This window comes from Petaurus breviceps, unplaced genomic scaffold, assembly GCF_028583685.1.
Source record: "Petaurus breviceps papuanus isolate PSGF00001 unplaced genomic scaffold, PetGlider_PUasm1.0 190, whole genome shotgun sequence".
NCBI classification, from domain to species: domain Eukaryota; kingdom Metazoa; phylum Chordata; class Mammalia; order Diprotodontia; family Petauridae; genus Petaurus; species Petaurus breviceps.
Genome location: NW_027185810.1, coordinates 1181906 through 1200701, shown reverse-complemented (window position 1 = coordinate 1200701; position 18796 = coordinate 1181906). Strand labels below are relative to the sequence as shown.

Sequence of the window (18796 nt, the reverse complement as noted above, 5' to 3'; positions counted from 1 at the left end):
GGTCTATTGGAACACTTTCCTATATATACTAAATTAAAACAATTTTTAGAAAAAATTGACAATGAATATTAAAGGCAAATGAGCTAATAGTCAATTCATGTATTTTTAAAAGTTGCAACTAAATGATTTTCTTAATTGTCAGCTGAATATTTTAAAAGTACTTCCTCTGAGAATGAATTAAAAAGTGGAGTTAGTTTAAAAATTGTCTAAAAATATACCCAGTTTTAAAAAGTGAAATGTGCATGTGTATGTGTATATGTATGTATTTATGTGGAGTTTGTTATATAGAACTAGATGTATGTTTTCTCTGATAGCTGTCAACCTTTGACAAGATCTTAAAACTTTCATTTCTTAAAACTAAAATAGATTTGCTACTCAAATATTTGGAAAGGTTTAATCAATACAATCTTGTCTTTAGTAAAGCAAAAAGTTATCAGAAAATGTTCATGTTATAACATTGCTGGTGTCTTCAAAGAAGATAAGAACTTAAGAATTTATCAATGTTGTACCGATGTTAGAAAAGAACATAAAATTTCCTATTTTGCATTGTTTGACATTCTTTTTTTTAGATTTCTGAAGAATGAATTAATTTTCTTTGGTGCACAGATTTTTTACTTTCTCTGCTATTAATAAAACTGAAATAAGTATTTTTTTGGTATAAAACTTACACCATTTTTTTATGGTGTAAAAAAACATTTGGTTTAGTATTTCTATTGCCAATGCAACATGAAAGTTCTCTATTTTAAAAATATTTTTAAGATACTATAAAAATAGTGGTTTGGGAGGCAAGGGGTTCTGAATCCAGAAGCTTCCTTGTAGACAATTTGTAGGTGGTACCATTTTTTTAGGCCAGACTTGTGTAATGTGATTATAACATAATAATTTTTAAAAAAATTTAAACTAACAATACCAGTACCTATATGTCCAAATGAATGTCGATCTTTAATTACCTTTTTATAGGCTGTACCTTTATTTCAGTAATGCTACTGTCCAATAATCCTGCTCTTTGTTGAAGTGTTTTTAGAACTAGCCTTTGTAATTGCCTTCAGAGTATATTTTTTGGACTATATGATGGTGGCAAATCTTGCCACTTACTTTCTTTGGAACTGCTTTCTAGGGCTTAAAAGTAATTCCCTAAAGTGGAATTAGAATAATATTTTGAGCAGTGTCAGCATAATAATAACATATACATGATAGGGAGTTTGAAGGTTTACAGAGTGAGGTAGGGGTATGTACTAGAAGTGTTAATCTTATTTTATAGATGAGGCCAGCTAGTAAATGTTGGAGCTCAAATTTACATTGTGCCTGCTGACTCCATGAGCTGACCCATTTCTATATTATACCACCTTTTGTCATTAGAATTGATGTTTACTCAGTTGTATAAACTGATGATCACCCAGGTGTATAGCATTCTATTTTTTTTTTTGAAAAGCAATTCTAATACCAGTTATCTTTTTATATTTTACAGGTATAGCCTTCACAGACCTACCGGTAAGATAAAACAATCTTTTTAGAGTATATTTTGTATCTTAGTTTGTATATATAAAGTTTTATGATAGAAGAAATATAAGTATGTATGTATAGTATGTGTTCATATGTAGTATTTAGATGCCATGCATGGAGATCACATTCCTCTTATTACTGTGTGAGTGTAAACCTTCTAAGCTAGGGACTGGATTGAACTGTTATATCCAGCTTTGCAGTTTTCTGCATTTGTTGTAAACTGGTCCATGTAGAGGGTTTTAATACAAAATTAAATTTTAAAAATTTAAATATTTCATTTTTTTAATGTTGGAAGATTAAAAGATTCTACCTTTAAATGGCGTTATTGAATTATTTTTTCAAAGATTATATATAATTTTTAATCACTTACCTGCTTTTAAAGATTTTTGTGATAAAGTTTTTTGGGTTATATCTGTAGAGGACAAAGGCCTCAGTGGCCATTTGGCTTTTTGGTTTACAATGGTTTACATTACATCTGTAAGCCTATAGAACAAATTATAGTAGATCAATCTATATTTTGTTTGCTAAATAACTCTTGTCTTATGGGCAGGTGTAGAAATGAGTTGAGAAGACCCATTCCCTCTAGTGGTGTTTTTTGCCACCAATTTTGCTATTTTTTTTTTTAAATTACTCAATTATTTTCTTTCTGTCATTAAGCAGGGTTATGTAGCATGAATCAAGCCCATCAATCAATCAAGCTATCCTGTTATAGACTTCCTGTTTCATGTATCACAGCCACAAGGGCCCATGTGAACAATCTTTGTCCTGTGTCATATTTCTGCAGTAGGAGCTCTTTGTTAATTACCAGCGCAAGATGAATGCAACAGATCAGACCAAATCTGCTGCTGGGCAAGCTGAAGATGTTAAAAATTGGGGAGAGCTGGCCTTGCTACTGCACTCCAAAACACTAATTTACTTCTCTGTAGCTTAGGGGCCTGGAAACTTCTTAGAAGTTTTTGTGACAATTTTTTCAGGGATCTTCACCCGAGTTTGAGAAATGTTATGTTAATCCACAGTCTGATTAATTTAGTTATGGATTTAGGAACATGACTGCCCTTTTAATAGTAGCATTCTTCATTTTAAAAAGATAGCACTTCCCTTCTAACAGTAAGGTTACTATAATATATTGGTTTTTTGGAGGTGGGAGGCGGCCCAAGATCACACAGTGTCAAGTGTCTGAGGCTGAATTTGAACGTAGGTCCTCCTGACTCCAGGGCCGGTGCTATGTTCACTGAGCCACCTAGCTGCCCCTGTAATCTATCATTAATAATTAAATCAAGAGGCACTGTGACAGTGAATTAATCTTGGAGTTAGGGAGAAATGGATTCAATGACTTTCTCTTAAGAGTTTCTGATTCCTAGGTGAGAGACTTAAGCTCTAAAGGTCCTGTGTGCACCCCTGAGACTTATTAAATTACAAAATAGGTACCTATCCACTTTAATGGAAAGAGTTTATTTTGTCAGTAAAAGTCCGGTCTCCACTCAAAACAACCACAAAAGTTAAATGATTTACATCCAAAGGTTTTAAAGAGTGGACACTTCTACGCATCATTTCCTTTGTAGAACAAAACTTTTTAAAAATGTTAACTGGAATTTTGTACGTATAGTATATTTAAACTAATTTTCTTCTATACTATAGATTAAAGGAGGTTTTTAGCATTTTTTAACATTTGAAAAGAACATTAAAAAGTTCTTGTCTAGTTTTCTACTATACATATGAAAGGATCTATAAAAGGGCTCTTATTTCTAGTCCACTGCAGGCAACACAGCAATGTTAGCAATCTACTTAATCCTACATGTATCATTGGAAAACAGGCATTTCAAATCAAACCTGTTTTTTTAGGAAGTCAAAACTTAGGATTTTCATTTTCCCTTACCCACATGAAAATTTTCTACTATAATGTTGATTATATATCCAAAAGTCATATTAATTTATTTTATATGAGCTAGACCTAAGTTGTCTCAACTTATCATTGGATCATTTAATTTTACATCTAGAAGCAAACGTCATATATTTTGAAGTTTGAATTTCTGTTAATAGTATTCTCCAAATTTTTAATACCTTATTACAAATAAATGAGTTATTATTCATTAGAACAGAATAAATTATGTTAATGTTGAATAAGTATATTTTAAAAATATGCCTGGGGGCGGCCAGGTAGCACAGTGAGTAAGAGCACTGGCTCCAGTGTCGGGATGACCTGGGGATCGAATCCGGGCTCAGACACTTAGCACCCACCCAGAAACACCTGGCCATGTAACCTTGAGCAAGTTACTTAACCCCAATTGCTTAGGGGCAGCCAGGTGGCTCAGCAAGTAAGAGCACCAGCCCCAGTGTCAGGATGACTTGGGGATCAGGTCCGGGTTCGGATACTTAGCACCGTACCCAGAGATGACTGGCCATGTAACCTTGAGCAAGTTACTTAACCCCAATTGCTCTAAAAAAAAAATATGCCTGGCTCTTTTTTTGTGATTTTATTACTTTTATGGATGGGGTTCACTATGTTGATAACCTTTATTATAGAATAAGTCTTTATCTAATTTTTTTTTTTTGCTTTTTTGGATGGCAGTTGGGTTAAGTGACTTGTTCAAAGTCACAAGGCTAGTAAGTGTGTTAAGTGTCTGAAGCCGTATTTGAACTCGGGTCCTCCTGACTTCAGGGCCAGTGCTCTATTCACTGCACCACCTAGCTGCCCTTTTATCTAATAAAAAAAAATCCTCTAAGTATTGCTTCTAATAGAAAAAATAATGTGCTTTCTCTAAGCTTCATTTTCCTTATTAAATTAAGGGGGTTGGAGTAGGTCCTTCACTTCCAGATATAAAAGTATAATTTTGTTGAATCAGGAAGATTGTTAAAACACAGATAACATTTTTACTTTTTAGTAAAGTTTCTTTTAGTTTACTTTTTAGTAGAGTTTCTGTTTTCTCTTATTTCCTTTTGTTTCTGATTTCTGGTTACATATCAGATAGTGCTTACAGCATCTGGTTTCCACCTGTTGTACTTATGCCCTTCAACATATGTTTAAAAAATTTGTTTTTTATCTTCTCTAATTTCCTTGAGTGCATGTATCAGTGAAGGGCCCTAATGTTAAGCATCCATGCTCTTATTATGTAACATATAATGTTAAAGGCACTTCATACCTCTCATAGGACTTTTACATATATCACCTAATTAGATCTCCGTAAAAACCTATGTGAAATATGTGGGGCCAGTATCACAAATTAGGGAGTTGAAGCTCATAGAGGTTGTGATTTGCCTAGGGTTAAACAGCCAATGAAAGAGCTAGGAGTACTTGAGCATTCTTACACAATGCTGTCATCTTTTAAACTAGATTACCTCTATGCCCTTCACAAATCTGAGAGGTCTTTTGCTGGAATTCACTAATTTTTCTTAGATCTTTACATGTTTAGGTTCACAAAATTTCATAATATATGCCTCTAGACTTCAGTCAATGCAAGCATTTATTAAATGTCTTTATTTGCCAAGCGTTCTAATCCATCCCCCATCTTGGGGGGTGTGTATGTCTGTGTGTGTGCATATGTTTGTTCACATATGTATCTTAATATAATTTAGGAATTCCTCACTTTTTGTAGTCTTATTATTCAGCATTGCCTAAAGATTATGTGAACATTTTCTTTACCTTTTTATTTGATGGTTTCTGTTAAATGTTAGTAGAAGATGAAGATAGCGTAGGCACAGTCAAAATTCATTATGTGTACAGTAAGGATTTCACATCAATACACTTTAAAGGTGCAATCTACAATCTACAAGAATATATCTATATAGGTAAGAGTAGGGTATAGCCAGGTGTACACACACCAGTAATGTTGCTACCAGTGAATGAACCTGAGGTTGATGGAACTCTTGAACTTTGGAGTTCTGTGGTTCAGAGGGTTAGGCTAATTGGGTGTTTGTACCAAGTTCAGCATTAGTATGGCGGATCTCCGTGATGGGGGGGGTGGAAGGGGAAGGGGGAGTATAGGGGAGTGGGGAAGGACAGAGCCCAGGATACCTAAAGAGGGGTAAATTGACCCTGACCAGAAACAGAACCAAAGTTCAATACATTTCTAACTTGGGTGAAATAGGGAGACCTATCCTTAAAAATAAATTAAGGTGGTAACTCCTCATGCAAGTGTGTATGAATATATCCGTCTATACTTAATCATATAGCTCACAATTATATAGACCTTTAAAATTTGTGAAGTGCTTTACATAACACTATTTCATTTGTATATTAACATATATACGTTCCTTGAGGACAGAAATTGTCTTTTCAGATAACATAATCCTATAGATATATTTGAATACTCAAATAATTTCTTATGTTTCAGAAAGATACATGTTTAGAAATAGTTTTGTGAGGAGAAAAACTTTGCCACCTTCCTGCCTGATTTTTGTTGATTGTTTTTTGTTCTGTATTTCTTATGATGATTGTTACAGGACTAGATTATTTAATGATAATTTTAGATAACCTCTACTAATTGATAGTTATAGTCTATATAGAATAAATTCACTTATGCTTTTTAAAAACTTAAAAAAACCTTTTTAAAAACAATTATTATAGTGAAAAAATGTTGATTTTGAAACATTCTTTCCAAGAAAGAATTTTTAAAAATTGGATTATTAGGAAAGAAACTAATGAAATATATTGTCTTACAGCCAAATTTGTATCCTACTGTGGGGCTACAGACACCAGGAGAGGTGGTAGATGCCAATTTTGGGCAACATCCATTTGTCTTTGATATAGAAGACTATATGCGAGAATGGAGAACCAAAATACAGGCACAAATAGACCGGTTTCCTATTGGAGATAGAGAAGGAGAATGGCAGACCATGATACAAAAGTAAGAGTAAAGTAGTTTGAACTATTTTCAAAAATTGCATTTTATAAAATATTTTGGCAGTTGGTATTCTTTTGGTATGCAGAGAAATTTTTCACATGCAAAGCAGTCTATTTTATTTAAGTATGATCACCTTAATGATAAACTTTAAATTCTGTCACAGAGTAATTGTCTTAATTTTGAGACTAGCTGGGCAGCTAAGTGGCACAGTGGATAGAGTGCTGGGCTCGGAGTCAGTAAGACTGTCTTCCTTGAGTTCAAATCTGGCCTCAGACACTTAATAGCTTTATGTGACCCTGTCACTTAACCCTGTTTGCCTCATTTTCCTCATCTGTAAATGATCTGGAGAAGGAAATGGCACACCACTCTAATGCCTTTGCCAAGAAAACCCCAAGTAAGGTCATAAAGAGTCAGACATGACTGAAAAACGACTGAACAACAACTGAGACTAAAATAAAAATATTGGGTGATTGAGTATAAGCCTTTGGGTCTGACAAAGGAAGGTAGGCAACATAGTCTGGATAATATAGTAGCTATATGTGGGATTGCAGGCAGCTAACCAGAAATGACAAGTCAAATTATGGCCTTACATCCGTAAATTGTTGGGGTGAAATGTATGTTTCCTAATCTGCTCTTGGCCATGCCATCAGTTCAGTGAGTGACTGACCAGAATTCTCTAATATGTGGACGTTAGGAGTTGTTCATTTTGATGTAACTGCACATAGGAATAAAAGTGAAGATTCCTCCAGTACTTCCATGACCTGAAATAGAATTTAGACAGTGTAATCAGGTCACACATTTTGGATAGAGCTTAATTGTCTATTCCCCAGTAAGCTATTATAGAACCCAAATTTGAAATGGGAAGATAATACAAACATGATTGAGTTACATAATAATAAACCCTTAAATAGAAATAAACTTGTAAGGCAACTTACCAGTCTTAGAAGACTTTAAAAATACATGTTCTTCTTAAATCATATAATTAATTGGTTACAAATTACTTACACCCAAATTATCGTTTTTTTCCCCAAACATTAGGAGTCGTCATTTATCATCCTCACAGGATTTAATTCCATAGAATAGAAAGTATAGCTTTAAGAATTTAGGTAGTAAAAATAAGCATCACACTGTTAGGCATACCTAGTAGAGTAATTGCTCATATTTAGACTTATGGATAGAGGGTGAAAAAAATTTTAGATAGCACATTTTATAACAACAGCAACAATAAATAGTATTTATATGGCACCTAATTGGGTGCCAGGTGCTATACTAAGCACTTTATAATTATTATCTCATTTAATCCTAACAACAACCTGGGAGGTAGGTGCTATTATTATTCTCCATTTACAAAGGAGGAAACTGAGGCAAACAACCAGGTTAAGTCACTTGCCTAGATTTACACAGTTAGTTAAGTATCTGAAAGTGAATTTGAATTTAGGTCTTATTGATTCTGGGCCTGATGTCATATCTACTGTACCATTTTACTAGGTAGTAATTATTCTACTGGGGTTAATTGAATTTTAGCTCACTACTAGAACTTGGACAAGGCATTTGTGTACACTAGGTAAGGCTTGCATTCCTTAAATACTTGGTGCTTTTACATATTTAGCCTAGCTTATCTCACAGTATGCCATGGAGAAATTTTCTAGCATTAAAAAAATTTATTAAAAAGTAGTATTAAAAATGTCCCTCAGCTTCTAGTGAAATGGATGATAACTGGTGGCTACTTCTCTAGTGCCATTGCCTCCTAGTGTGGCAGAGTTATGACAGCTTCAGTTAGCACTTTGAAAGAAGCAGGGCTCTCCCAGCTTTGTGCACCAAAGTCATCATCAAGAATGAAGCTATTATAAAATTAGAGTCTTGTAACCTAAAGGATGGTTATGTCTGGAGGCTGTTAGAGGCTTGTAGAGGAATAATTATGGCTTTATTAGTTTCTGTGATTTTTTTAGGTCATAATTAGTTACCAAGATCCCTTGGCATAATAATATCAGCAAGTTGACATTTGTTTCCTTGAGATCCATATTTGTAAAAGAGGAAAGAAGAGGTAATTTGTTTAGCTCTAAGCAGATATGTGTGGTTTTAATAAAAAAAAATTAAATAAATTAGTTGAAGTGACAGTTTTATTGGTGAAACTGTTCCCTTTGGTAAATTTTCTTTTGTCTTTAAGTTAGATTCACTTAATTTTTGCAGAATGCTTTGTTAATTTTAGTGGGACGAGGTAAGCATTATGTAGTGCCTACTATGTGTCAGGCACCGTGGTAAGTGTTTGACAAATATTATCTCATTTGATCCTCACAACAGTTTTACAAGGAAGATGCTCTTATTATCATCCCCATTTTACAGTTGAGAAAACTGAGACAGAGGCTGACTAGTTTAGGGGTCCCATACCTAGTTAAGTGTCTGAGGCTGGATTTGAACCTAGTTCTTAGTGACTCCAGACCAGCTCTCTATCCATTATGCCATCTAGCTGCTTCAGGAACACCAGAGATAGTCCTAGTATGTATTTCAGAAAAGCATAAGGTTTATGTTAATTAACAATAAATTGTTCTTGTCTTTTATATTAAATCTTTTTATGAATAATTTAATTGACTTTGTATTTAACATAATTCAGTAATGTTTATCTGTCTATGCTGTCCCACAGTATTTATTGAGAGATTAATCCCTGACCAGTCACTTATTTAGAATTTGTTAGCAGTTTCTTATTCAGGATTCCTAATTAATATTTGTTTGGGTTTTTTTTGCCTTAGTTTTTCTGCCCGCCCCCCTTCCCCCATAGGTTACCAGTGATTTCTTAACTACTACATTTGTGATAGCCTTTTCTTAGTATTTATCTCCTAGAAATTTTACAGGTTTTAATTATGTTAATCAAGGTGCCCCTTTGATTCATGGCAACAACCCTTCTTTCCTAGTTTTCTTTATTTTCTAACTACTTTTTTCATCCCTTTCCTGCCTGTGAAAAGTATGACTGTTCCCAGTCTCTGTCTTGGGCCCTCTTCTTGCCCACTTACTCATTCGTGTTGCTCTCTGTTCTTTCTCACATGAAGATCTCATCAGGTCTCATGAATTTAAAGTTTTTCTGGCAAGTGTCTCACTTACATATTAACTCCAAATCTCTATCTTCAACTCCAGCCCTACATCTCCAGGTGCCTGTTGGATATCTCTACCTGCTGTGTTGTCAATACTTGACACTCAACATTTCTAAAACTGGAACTTCCATCTCCTTGCTAAATCTTTACCTCTACTAAACTTTTCCGTTTGTCTTGATGACATAATCTGTCTCTTTTTTTACATTCACCCAGGCACAACCCTAGTTCAGTCCCTCATAACCAATTACCTGGACTGTAGTACTAGCTAGGAAATTGGCCTCCTTGTGTTCATTTTGTCAAAATAAACTTTCTGAGGCATAGTTTTAGTATAAGATACAAACTTTCAGCCTGGCTGGCATTCAGTTCTCTCTATACCAACCTACCTTTCCAGCCATATAACTCTCCATGTACTTTTCATTCTAGTTTAGCTGATCCTCAAACTTGACGTTATGTCTGAGCTCACTGTTTTTTTCTAAACTTAGAATGTGTTCCTAATTTTCAGATTTGCTCGATAGCCCAACTTAGATGCCATGTTTCTGATGCAGTCTTCCTTGTTCTCTTCTACCTGCCCTCAATTTAAAGTATTTTCCCCATCAAATAGTTCCATGCTACTTTATTTGGATCTCTCCTTTGTTTTGATCACTCATTACCTTGTATTATTTCATTATACTTACATGTGTGCATGTGCCATCCTCTTCAGCAGAATGTCTTTGAAGTTGGGCACTATTTTGTTTTTGGAATTTGTATAATGTTGAATGAGATTCAGCTGTCCTACTCTACTCCCAATAACACCTTAGCTAATCACAAGGTATAGGAGGCCACATTTGAATATATACATTCTGAATATAATTATAGAATTTAGGGGAAGAGTGTGGTCAGTGGAAATGAGAGAGGATAAGTAAGAAGGTATCATGTTCAGTGGAAGAATTTCTGAATTTGGAGTCGGAAGGCCTGGATTTGAATCCTGCATAGCTTAGCTGCATATGATCTGTGTGATATCAGAATGCTTCACCTCTCTGGGTTTTAGTTCTCCTTATCTGTAAAGTGATGAAAATGGAGTAGATGACTTTCTAGGTTCCTTCTAGTTCTAAATCTATGACTTTGTGAAGGGAAGACCTTGGTGTGTGATAGGGGAGTAAACATTTAGAAAAAAAGATGGTATTTATGCCTATGAGACCTCTAGGAAGTAGCAATCTAAGCCCGTTCAGCTTTTTGAAACATTTTTTTTCCTTTTAGAATACTACATAGATGTCTAAATCAGACATCTTTAAAAGTTGAGACCTGAAGCATTCCTATATTTCTGAGAAATACTTTCAAAAGATGAAATATTTATGTATTTTCCAATTGAGGATATGTTCATTCTTTGTTGTTATTGTTGTTTTTTTTTAAAGAATGGTTTCATCTTATTTAGTACATCATGGGTACTGTGCCACAGCAGAAGCATTTGCCAGATCTACAGACCAGACCGTACTAGAAGAATTAGCTTCAATTAAGAATAGACAAAGTAAGAACTCCATGTAATATGGTTGATGTGTTTTATTTAGGTTTTTTTTTAAAACTTTAAGTTTCAAGTTATAACATTTTTTGTGTTTGCTTCTAATGCTTTTCATTTTAAGTTGTTCATTTATATGATTTTAGAATAATTTTAGATATACAAAGTTCATTCTAGTAAACATTTTGATAGTTTCAAAAAGTGTGAATAAGAAAGAATTATCATAGAATTCTATGTATTGATACAAAAATAATTGGCAAAAATTTTTGGTGAGAAATGTTTTCCTGATTGATGACTGAGCCCTTTGTACCTACTTACAAGAAAAAATCATATATTCTCTCAGCCTTGAAACCAAAAGTTTCTTATGTACAAGGTATTAAAAATTATATAAATAGTTGGTGGGGACTGGTGCTAATGAGACCAAGGTTGTTGCTACAATTGCAAATCAGTTTAACTCGAACAGTCATAGACTGTATTGGAGTTTGTTTTATTTGTAACAGGTATTTTGACATGAGTATACTTACTGCTTTTGAAATAACTGTTCAAAGGTTTTAAGACAACTCCAAAAGGCTTGTGATGGAAAATGCTTTATCCACATCCAGAGAAAGAATTACAGAATCTGAATGCAGATTGAAGTATACTATTTGCTCTCTCTCTTTTTTGCTTTGTTTTGTTTCTTCTTTCTCGTGGTTCATTCCAATTCTTCCTTACAACTTGACTAATGTGAAAATATGTTTATATGAATGTATATATAGAGCCTGTATAAGATTGCATGCTGTCTTCGGGAGGGAGAAGGAGAGGGAAGTGGAGAAAATTTAAAACTCAAAAACTTGTGGAATGGAATGTTGCAAACTAAAAATAAATAAATATTTTTTAAAAAGAAAAAAACTGCTCAGTTTAAAGCCTTTGGGACAAAATCAAATATTAGGAATGAGAGCCTAATAAAGAATTTTATTTGTTTTGTGAGTTTTTAGTCTTTATAATTATACTTGAAACTGTAGTGTTTACCTAGCATTTTCATCATTATTTGTACATTGGTCTCTATTGTATTTATTGAACATAGACATATGACTTTCTATTTTTTTTTTTTATTATATGGGCATAACCAAACACAATAGTGCCCTGACCAGTGTTACTTCAAAATATTATCATTATACATTATGCCCAAAAAGTACTTTAGTGTCAATCTGACTGAGACACAGTCAGATTTTTGGGAGAGTGAGTTACTGCATGAGCCCTAGTATAATTAATTTCCCTTAATATTGCTTTGCTTAGTCATCACATTGAATACTAAGTATTCAAAACATAATTTCTATATAACTTAGTTTCCCTCTGGTAATATTGTTTTGCCTAAAATGATGGGTTTTTTTTAAGTGAGCCATTTAACGTTATTCTTTTTGTTATGCCTATAACTCAAAGTGTGGCTTCACATTTCTATTTGAGACCAAGGCTTTCAAGGGTGCAATAGAAATCCATCATTGTGAGTAAAATAATAAACAATTACTGCAGACTTTTTAGGTGTCTCACTTTTATTCTTTTAGGTTCTTAAGAAGTTAAACTTTTTCTTTACTTTAATGAACAGGGATTCAGAAATTGGTATTAGCAGGAAGAATGGGAGAAGCCATTGAAACAACACAACAGTTATATCCAAGTTTACTTGAAAGAAATCCTAATCTCCTGTTCACATTAAAGTGAGTTTCTCTTAAGTTATTTGATGCATAGTACTATAATTACTTTAAATTTAATTTTGCTTTTATTTAAATATTTGTAAGATTCTTCCTTTAAAATGGAACATTTAAATAGTGAAAACATGCATTGTTAAAAACAAATATAATATTTTGATATATGACTTGTTCGTTTTACTTCTGTAATTCTTCATTGTAGGATCTATGATTAGACTTTATGTCTTTTATTATTTTTTAAATAGTTCCTTGCAATAAATGTCTTAGGGACTTCTTTTTTAAAAATTAACCTGTTTCATCAGTATTTTTTGCATTAAGAAATCTTGGTTCTAGAGTTATATTTTCACATAGAAAATCTCATGTAATAGTAGAACCTATACAGACTCATTCTGAATGGATACTAATCTTGAAATCTTATTAACATCATTCTTAGGCATATGAATGATTTAAAATAAAATCTTATTTTGATATTTGACTTAACTTAAATCATCTCATTTCAAATTATTGGTCACTAAAGTAACTACTTTTAACAAAAAGAATACCTCCTTCCCACCATCCCCAGTATTTACATAAAATTTTGACAAAATTCTGAAATTTTTTTCTGAAATCAGTCACTTAGAATTCAAATCATTAACATGCAAGATACTGTCAAATATTAAGATAAAGCATCAAGTTGAATGCCTTTGTGTAATGTATACTATAATGTCATTTTTCTTTTATTCTTTAGGGTTCGGCAGTTTATAGAAATGGTGAATGGTACTGATAGTGAAGTAAGGTGTTTAGGAGGTCGGAGTCCAAAGTCTCAAGACAGTTATCCTGTTAGTCCTCGACCATTTAGTAGTCCAAGCATGAGCCCCAGCCATGGAATGAATATCCACAGTTTAGCATCAGGCAAAGGAAACACCACACATTTTCCTGGTGAGGTTCATCTAGAAAACTTGCTATTTTGCTTTTCCTTACAATTTTTAATAAGTGGGTAAAAAAATAACATAAAATGTTTTTCAGAAAGTTTCTTTTGAAAGTAAACATTAAATGCTGATTTTTAGCCAGATTATTCTTTGGTTGATTTCAACCTGGTCAGAATTCAGTGACATTTGTTGTGGATGTGAGAGAGAGAGAGAGAGAGAGAGAGAGAGAGAGAGAGAGACACACACACACACACACACACACACACACACACACACACACACACACGGTGTCAAGAAGATCTGGGTTCAAATCCCACCTCAGATACTTAGTTCTGTTACCCTAGACAAGTCACTTCACTCCTGTACCTCCTGAAGAATAGGGTTAGACTAGATGGCCTCCTGTGGCCATTTGAACACTAAAAATATGATCTCATGGGTCTAGGCTTCTTATTTGTGGGGTTGAGAGAGTGAAACACCTATAGGAACAGTAATATATAAATTATCATTAAAACTTAGTAGTTAAGTGGAAGTAATGATTTATTGATTTCCTCTTCCTCCCTCCCACTAACAAGCATTTGTTCTTTTCCTTCTCATACCTTTCCTCCATAAAGGGGAGGGGGGGAGTAGAGAAAGACCCTTGTAACAGATATGCATAACAAGCAAAACAAATTTGCATTTCCCACCCAAAAGTATATGAGGGGAGGGTGATAGTTTTTATTTGAAGCCTGGTCATAATGTTAGGAAGTAGGTTAAACTTTTTAAGGGTATGGGTTGTCTTTCACTTAGGGAGTATTTTCAAGTTATAGTGTTAAGTTTGATCTGAAAGTAGCACCTTATTAAGGCTGAATTTTTTTATTTCCCTTTATTTTTTAATAACCTAAATTAAATGGCAGGGAATATCTTATTTATTTGTATTTTTTTGTATTAAAGTCCACCAAAATCCATAGTAAAATGTCACAGCACAATGTACCTTAAGCATATACATATTTTGAATAAAGGTTGCCATGTATGTCACTAGAGAATATGTACTAATACTTTGGATAGTATTCATGTTTTGACCCATAAGAAACTCACAATAAATGTTAGAACTTCTTCACCTCTTTTCCAAAGGTTTAAGTTCATTAACAAAATCTACTTTGTTGTCAGTGGCTAGGTTCCCACTCATTACATAATCTTTATGTCCTTAAGTAAATCTGTTATTTAGTATGGTGCCTGGGCTAATTTAATTTAGACTTTGGCTACAGGAGCAAATTAAATTACTTTTTTTCTTTTATTATTAAATCTTTTATTCCTCTTTTCTTTTATTACTGTTTTTCTTTAGGTTTTGAAAGTTGTAGTAATGGAATAATATCAAATAAAGCACATCAATCTTATTGTCATAGTAAACACCAGTCAACCAGTTTAAATGTTCCAGAACTGAATAGTATAAATGTGTCAAGATCACAACAAATTAATAGCTTCACCAGGTAAGCAATCACTCTAGGTTTTATAACATAGTCACTAGTAGCAGCGTATTAAAAGTGTAGTCTAAGGTGGCCATCTATCTGGGATCCCTACTGGACAACGAAAAGGGCATCTAGGATCAGGGAAGAAGAAACAGAGCCTGAAGGCAGGGAGGGATGTGCGTGTGTGTGTGTACGTTTACATATATGAAGTAGCCACAATTACGTATTATTAGACATTGGACACCAGCCTTGAAACCTCATAAACATTGGTAATACTGTTTCTGTGGGGAAATGTTTCATAGAATGCAGCAAAAACCTGTGTTATCATGGGTGAGGAAAATTAAGCAGCAAAATAGAAAATGCATTGGACAAATTAGGCGATCTAGGCTCTAGTCTCAGATTGACCTGAGTAGAAAGGAGACATGTTCTACCTTAATCATTGTTTGAAATAGTAGTAGAATATTTGATTAGATATTCTGAAATTAAGCAGATCAACAAATGAAGAAAGGAAGAAAAAAATGTTGAATACATTGTTTTGAGAATTCTATTCAAAATCAAATTGGAAATAATGATATTGGATTATTTCCCCATAGAAAAGGGCATAGAAGAAGATTTGAGAGGGATCAATTCATAGATTTAGTCGATTCTGACATCAGAATGTAAAAGTACATTTATAAAGGATATCAAGGTTTGATAGTGCCATGGAATTTAGGTGACTTAAGAGAGGTGCTACAGTGGTCGAAGGATGGGATTTCAGTAGAAACCCTACGACTTGACTGCAAGTGTCTTTTTTTTTTTTTTAAAGCATTTTGAGGATTTTTTGGAAGAAAGTAAAGAAAAATATTAGGCTATTGAGAACGTTTTGAGGAAGAAGAAGAATTCAAACAATTTAGATATAAATGTGAGAAGTAGCTTTATGGGATGGACTTTCTGAATGGACCTTTCCATTCTAGGTACTATGGAAAGGAGTGAGAAAAATGAGGGCACTAGTAGTATTTCATGTCAGGCTAGCATTTCATGTTCCTAGCTATTGCTAGCTAGGAACAGAAAAGTATTTTTTCATTGGTATTGATTATTGTGAAGATTGAATTGAGAACATTCTTTTGTGTGTGTGTGTGTGTGTGTGTGTGTGTGTGTGTGTGTGTATAAAACTTTGGGGAAAAAACTTTTTTTTCTATATGTTTTTTTTTTCCTTTCATATAAGTCTAGAGCATCTCATAGGAGTAATACGTGTATTTATCATGAATATGTTAGTTTTGACTAAATACCTTGTGCTGTATTATATTATGAAGTAACATAAGTAGAGGTATGGTCGAATGAAATTTTGTTTTAAAATAATCTTTTTGTAATTAGCTTTGTTGTTTCCTTTTGTAGCAATGATGTAGACATGGAGACTGATCACTATTCCAATGGAATTGGAGAGACTTCATCCAATGGTTTCCTAAATGGTAGCTCTAAGCATGACCACGAAATGGAAGAATGTGACACCGAAATGGGTCTGCAGTGCTATTTCTTGTATTTTTAAATAAAAATAGTAGCTGCAAGGTTATGTTCTTACTTATGCTCATTAGCAACTGACAGACACAAATTGAATTTACAGATGTGTACTTTTGGGATTTTAAAGTAATACAGTTTACTTAATCTGGATTTTTGAGGGGGATTACTAGAGGAAGTTGAAGAATGCATTCTTTGCATTCAAGTGAGTAAGCATTCTCTTTCAGATAATTCCTTTGGAAATCAATTGTCTGATATTTTTCCTTATTAAATAATTTGGGGCTATTCCTAAGTAATTATTTTTTCTGGATAAAATATTATAGCTATTGGAAGTAGTGGCAGTTTTAAAATTAGTGTTAAAACCTTATATGCATATGATGATAGAGGATGTAGAAAGTCCTGTTTAATATACCTTGGAAGTCAAAGTTGGATAGGGATAGTTTTTGTTGGCTTTTTTTTCCAGCCAAACTGAACTCCATAAAATTGAGCTGTCATTCTAAATCTTAATAGCATGCATAATTGCACTGTTCTGTTAACTTATATTGCAAATGGTACCACACAGTTCAGTGATTATCAGAATTCTCCACACTTGGGAGAGTTAAAATTATTGAAGCTTTTAAATGATTTATTCAGCAGAAACTCCATGGCAGCATTGGATTTCTTCAGTGTGTTGAGGTAAACACATTTATTCAATTGTTAGTAAAGAAACAAATGTTCTAGAGTGTTTATAAGGAAATGTGCTTTATAAATGCAAGGATATGTATTACCCTTTCAAAAATAAATTTATTAACAAAGAAATATATACCTTTTAAGGCAAAAAAATGTAGTTTAAAAGCATCTGCAACTTATGTTTATATTGATGCAGTCAACTTTGCAAGAACATATTCTAGAAAGTGATTTGGCTTTAAGATAGAACCATTTTCGTACATAACTTTTTTCATTATTAAGGTATATAGCCTCCTTAGTAAAGATTTAGGGTTAAATAGTTCACCTCTTAGTTTCCAGAAAGAAATTTTATTTTACTTTTTCTCAATAGTTAATTCCATTATTTCCTGTATAGTATTTAAAGTAACCTGACATATAATGTGACCTTTTTGATTTCATGCTGCTTGGGAACATTAAAAGTAACATTTTCCCTTATGCTGAAGTTTTACTCTTCTGTTGCCCTCTTATAATTTGCCTGTTTGTATATTTTAAGCTTTTTGGACTTGAAAAAGGTGAAGACAACATTAGAAACACAGCACCATAATGAGATGCCCAGGGGTTCCACAGAAATCAGGAAAAGGAATTTGAGCCTCTTTGTCCCTAATTCATGCTGTCCTTTGGATTTCTTGTTTTTTTTTTTTTATAAATGGATAAAATAAAATGGATAAAATAATTTTAAATATTAATTGAAGTAATAAGGCTAGATGTCTAAGTTAGACTTCATTAGTATATAGTATATCTTAGTTGAAATATAAGGTATATTTCATGAGTGGAATTGTCTTGATTATGTTGTCATTTTCATTAGGGTAATGATAGGTTTGATTTTTTTTTTTTTGGTAATATTACTGACAGAAGGTCATTGTTCTTATAGAAGTTGATTCAAGTCACTTGAGGCGACAGCTTTGTGGAGGAAGTCAAGCAGCCATTGAAAGAATGATCCACTTTGGAAGAGAATTACAAGCTATGAGTGAACAACTAAGGAGAGAATGTGGCAAGAACACTGCAAATAAAAAAATGTTAAAAGTGAGTTATTTTATCTTGGGTGTCAGGGTGGGGAAAACAGTTGAAATTGTTGGTAAGTTTTACTTTTTGAAAAAATTTCTCTATCAATGATAGATACCTCCTTAGTTGAGAGTCAGGAATAATTTTATTGGGCAGCATACATAATTATAGCAGGTAAGAGAAAAAGTGTATATTTTCTTTCCAAGAAGGAATGCTGCTGAAATAGAGGACTCAAGATGCCTTCTTTCATTAGCAGAATATTAAAAACTACATAGTTATTATCTAGAATGAGGGTAAAGATTAAGTGGACATAGTGTCCATATATAAATTTGCATCTTTCTTGAGTTGTGTTAACAGGTATGTCCCTTGAAGGTACAGCAGTTATCTGAGATCATACTGGTTTTGTAAAACTTTGATGATCTTATGAATCTTTCCAAAGTTCTCTCTCAAACCTATAAGTACTTGAGGAAGAACATAACCATATCTGTGTCATCATTTTGACCTCATTACTCATATACCTCAGATCTTCTCTATCATTCCTACTCTTTTCCATTTATTCCACTTTCAAGGAATTAGCTGATCCTTTTAAAACCTCTAATTATTCTTTGATTCCATCCTCTCGTTTCCTGGGAGCTTAC

The 18796-nt window shown here is 33.3% G+C and overlaps 1 protein-coding gene across 1 annotated transcript in view; it reads left to right on the top strand.

Annotated features, from left to right (window-relative positions):
* The window catches only part of RANBP9 (RAN binding protein 9), a 90955-nt gene that overhangs the window by 54967 nt on the left and 17192 nt on the right, over positions 1-18796 (top strand). Inside the window, exons 5-12 of the mRNA XM_069092431.1 lie at positions 1469-1491; positions 6163-6347; positions 10822-10934; positions 12505-12613; positions 13332-13522; positions 14834-14978; positions 16332-16453; positions 18028-18179. Coding sequence (XP_068948532.1) covers positions 1469-1491; positions 6163-6347; positions 10822-10934; positions 12505-12613; positions 13332-13522; positions 14834-14978; positions 16332-16453; positions 18028-18179 — 1040 coding nt within the window. The remainder of the gene's footprint in view (positions 1-1468; positions 1492-6162; positions 6348-10821; positions 10935-12504; positions 12614-13331; positions 13523-14833; positions 14979-16331; positions 16454-18027; positions 18180-18796) is intronic.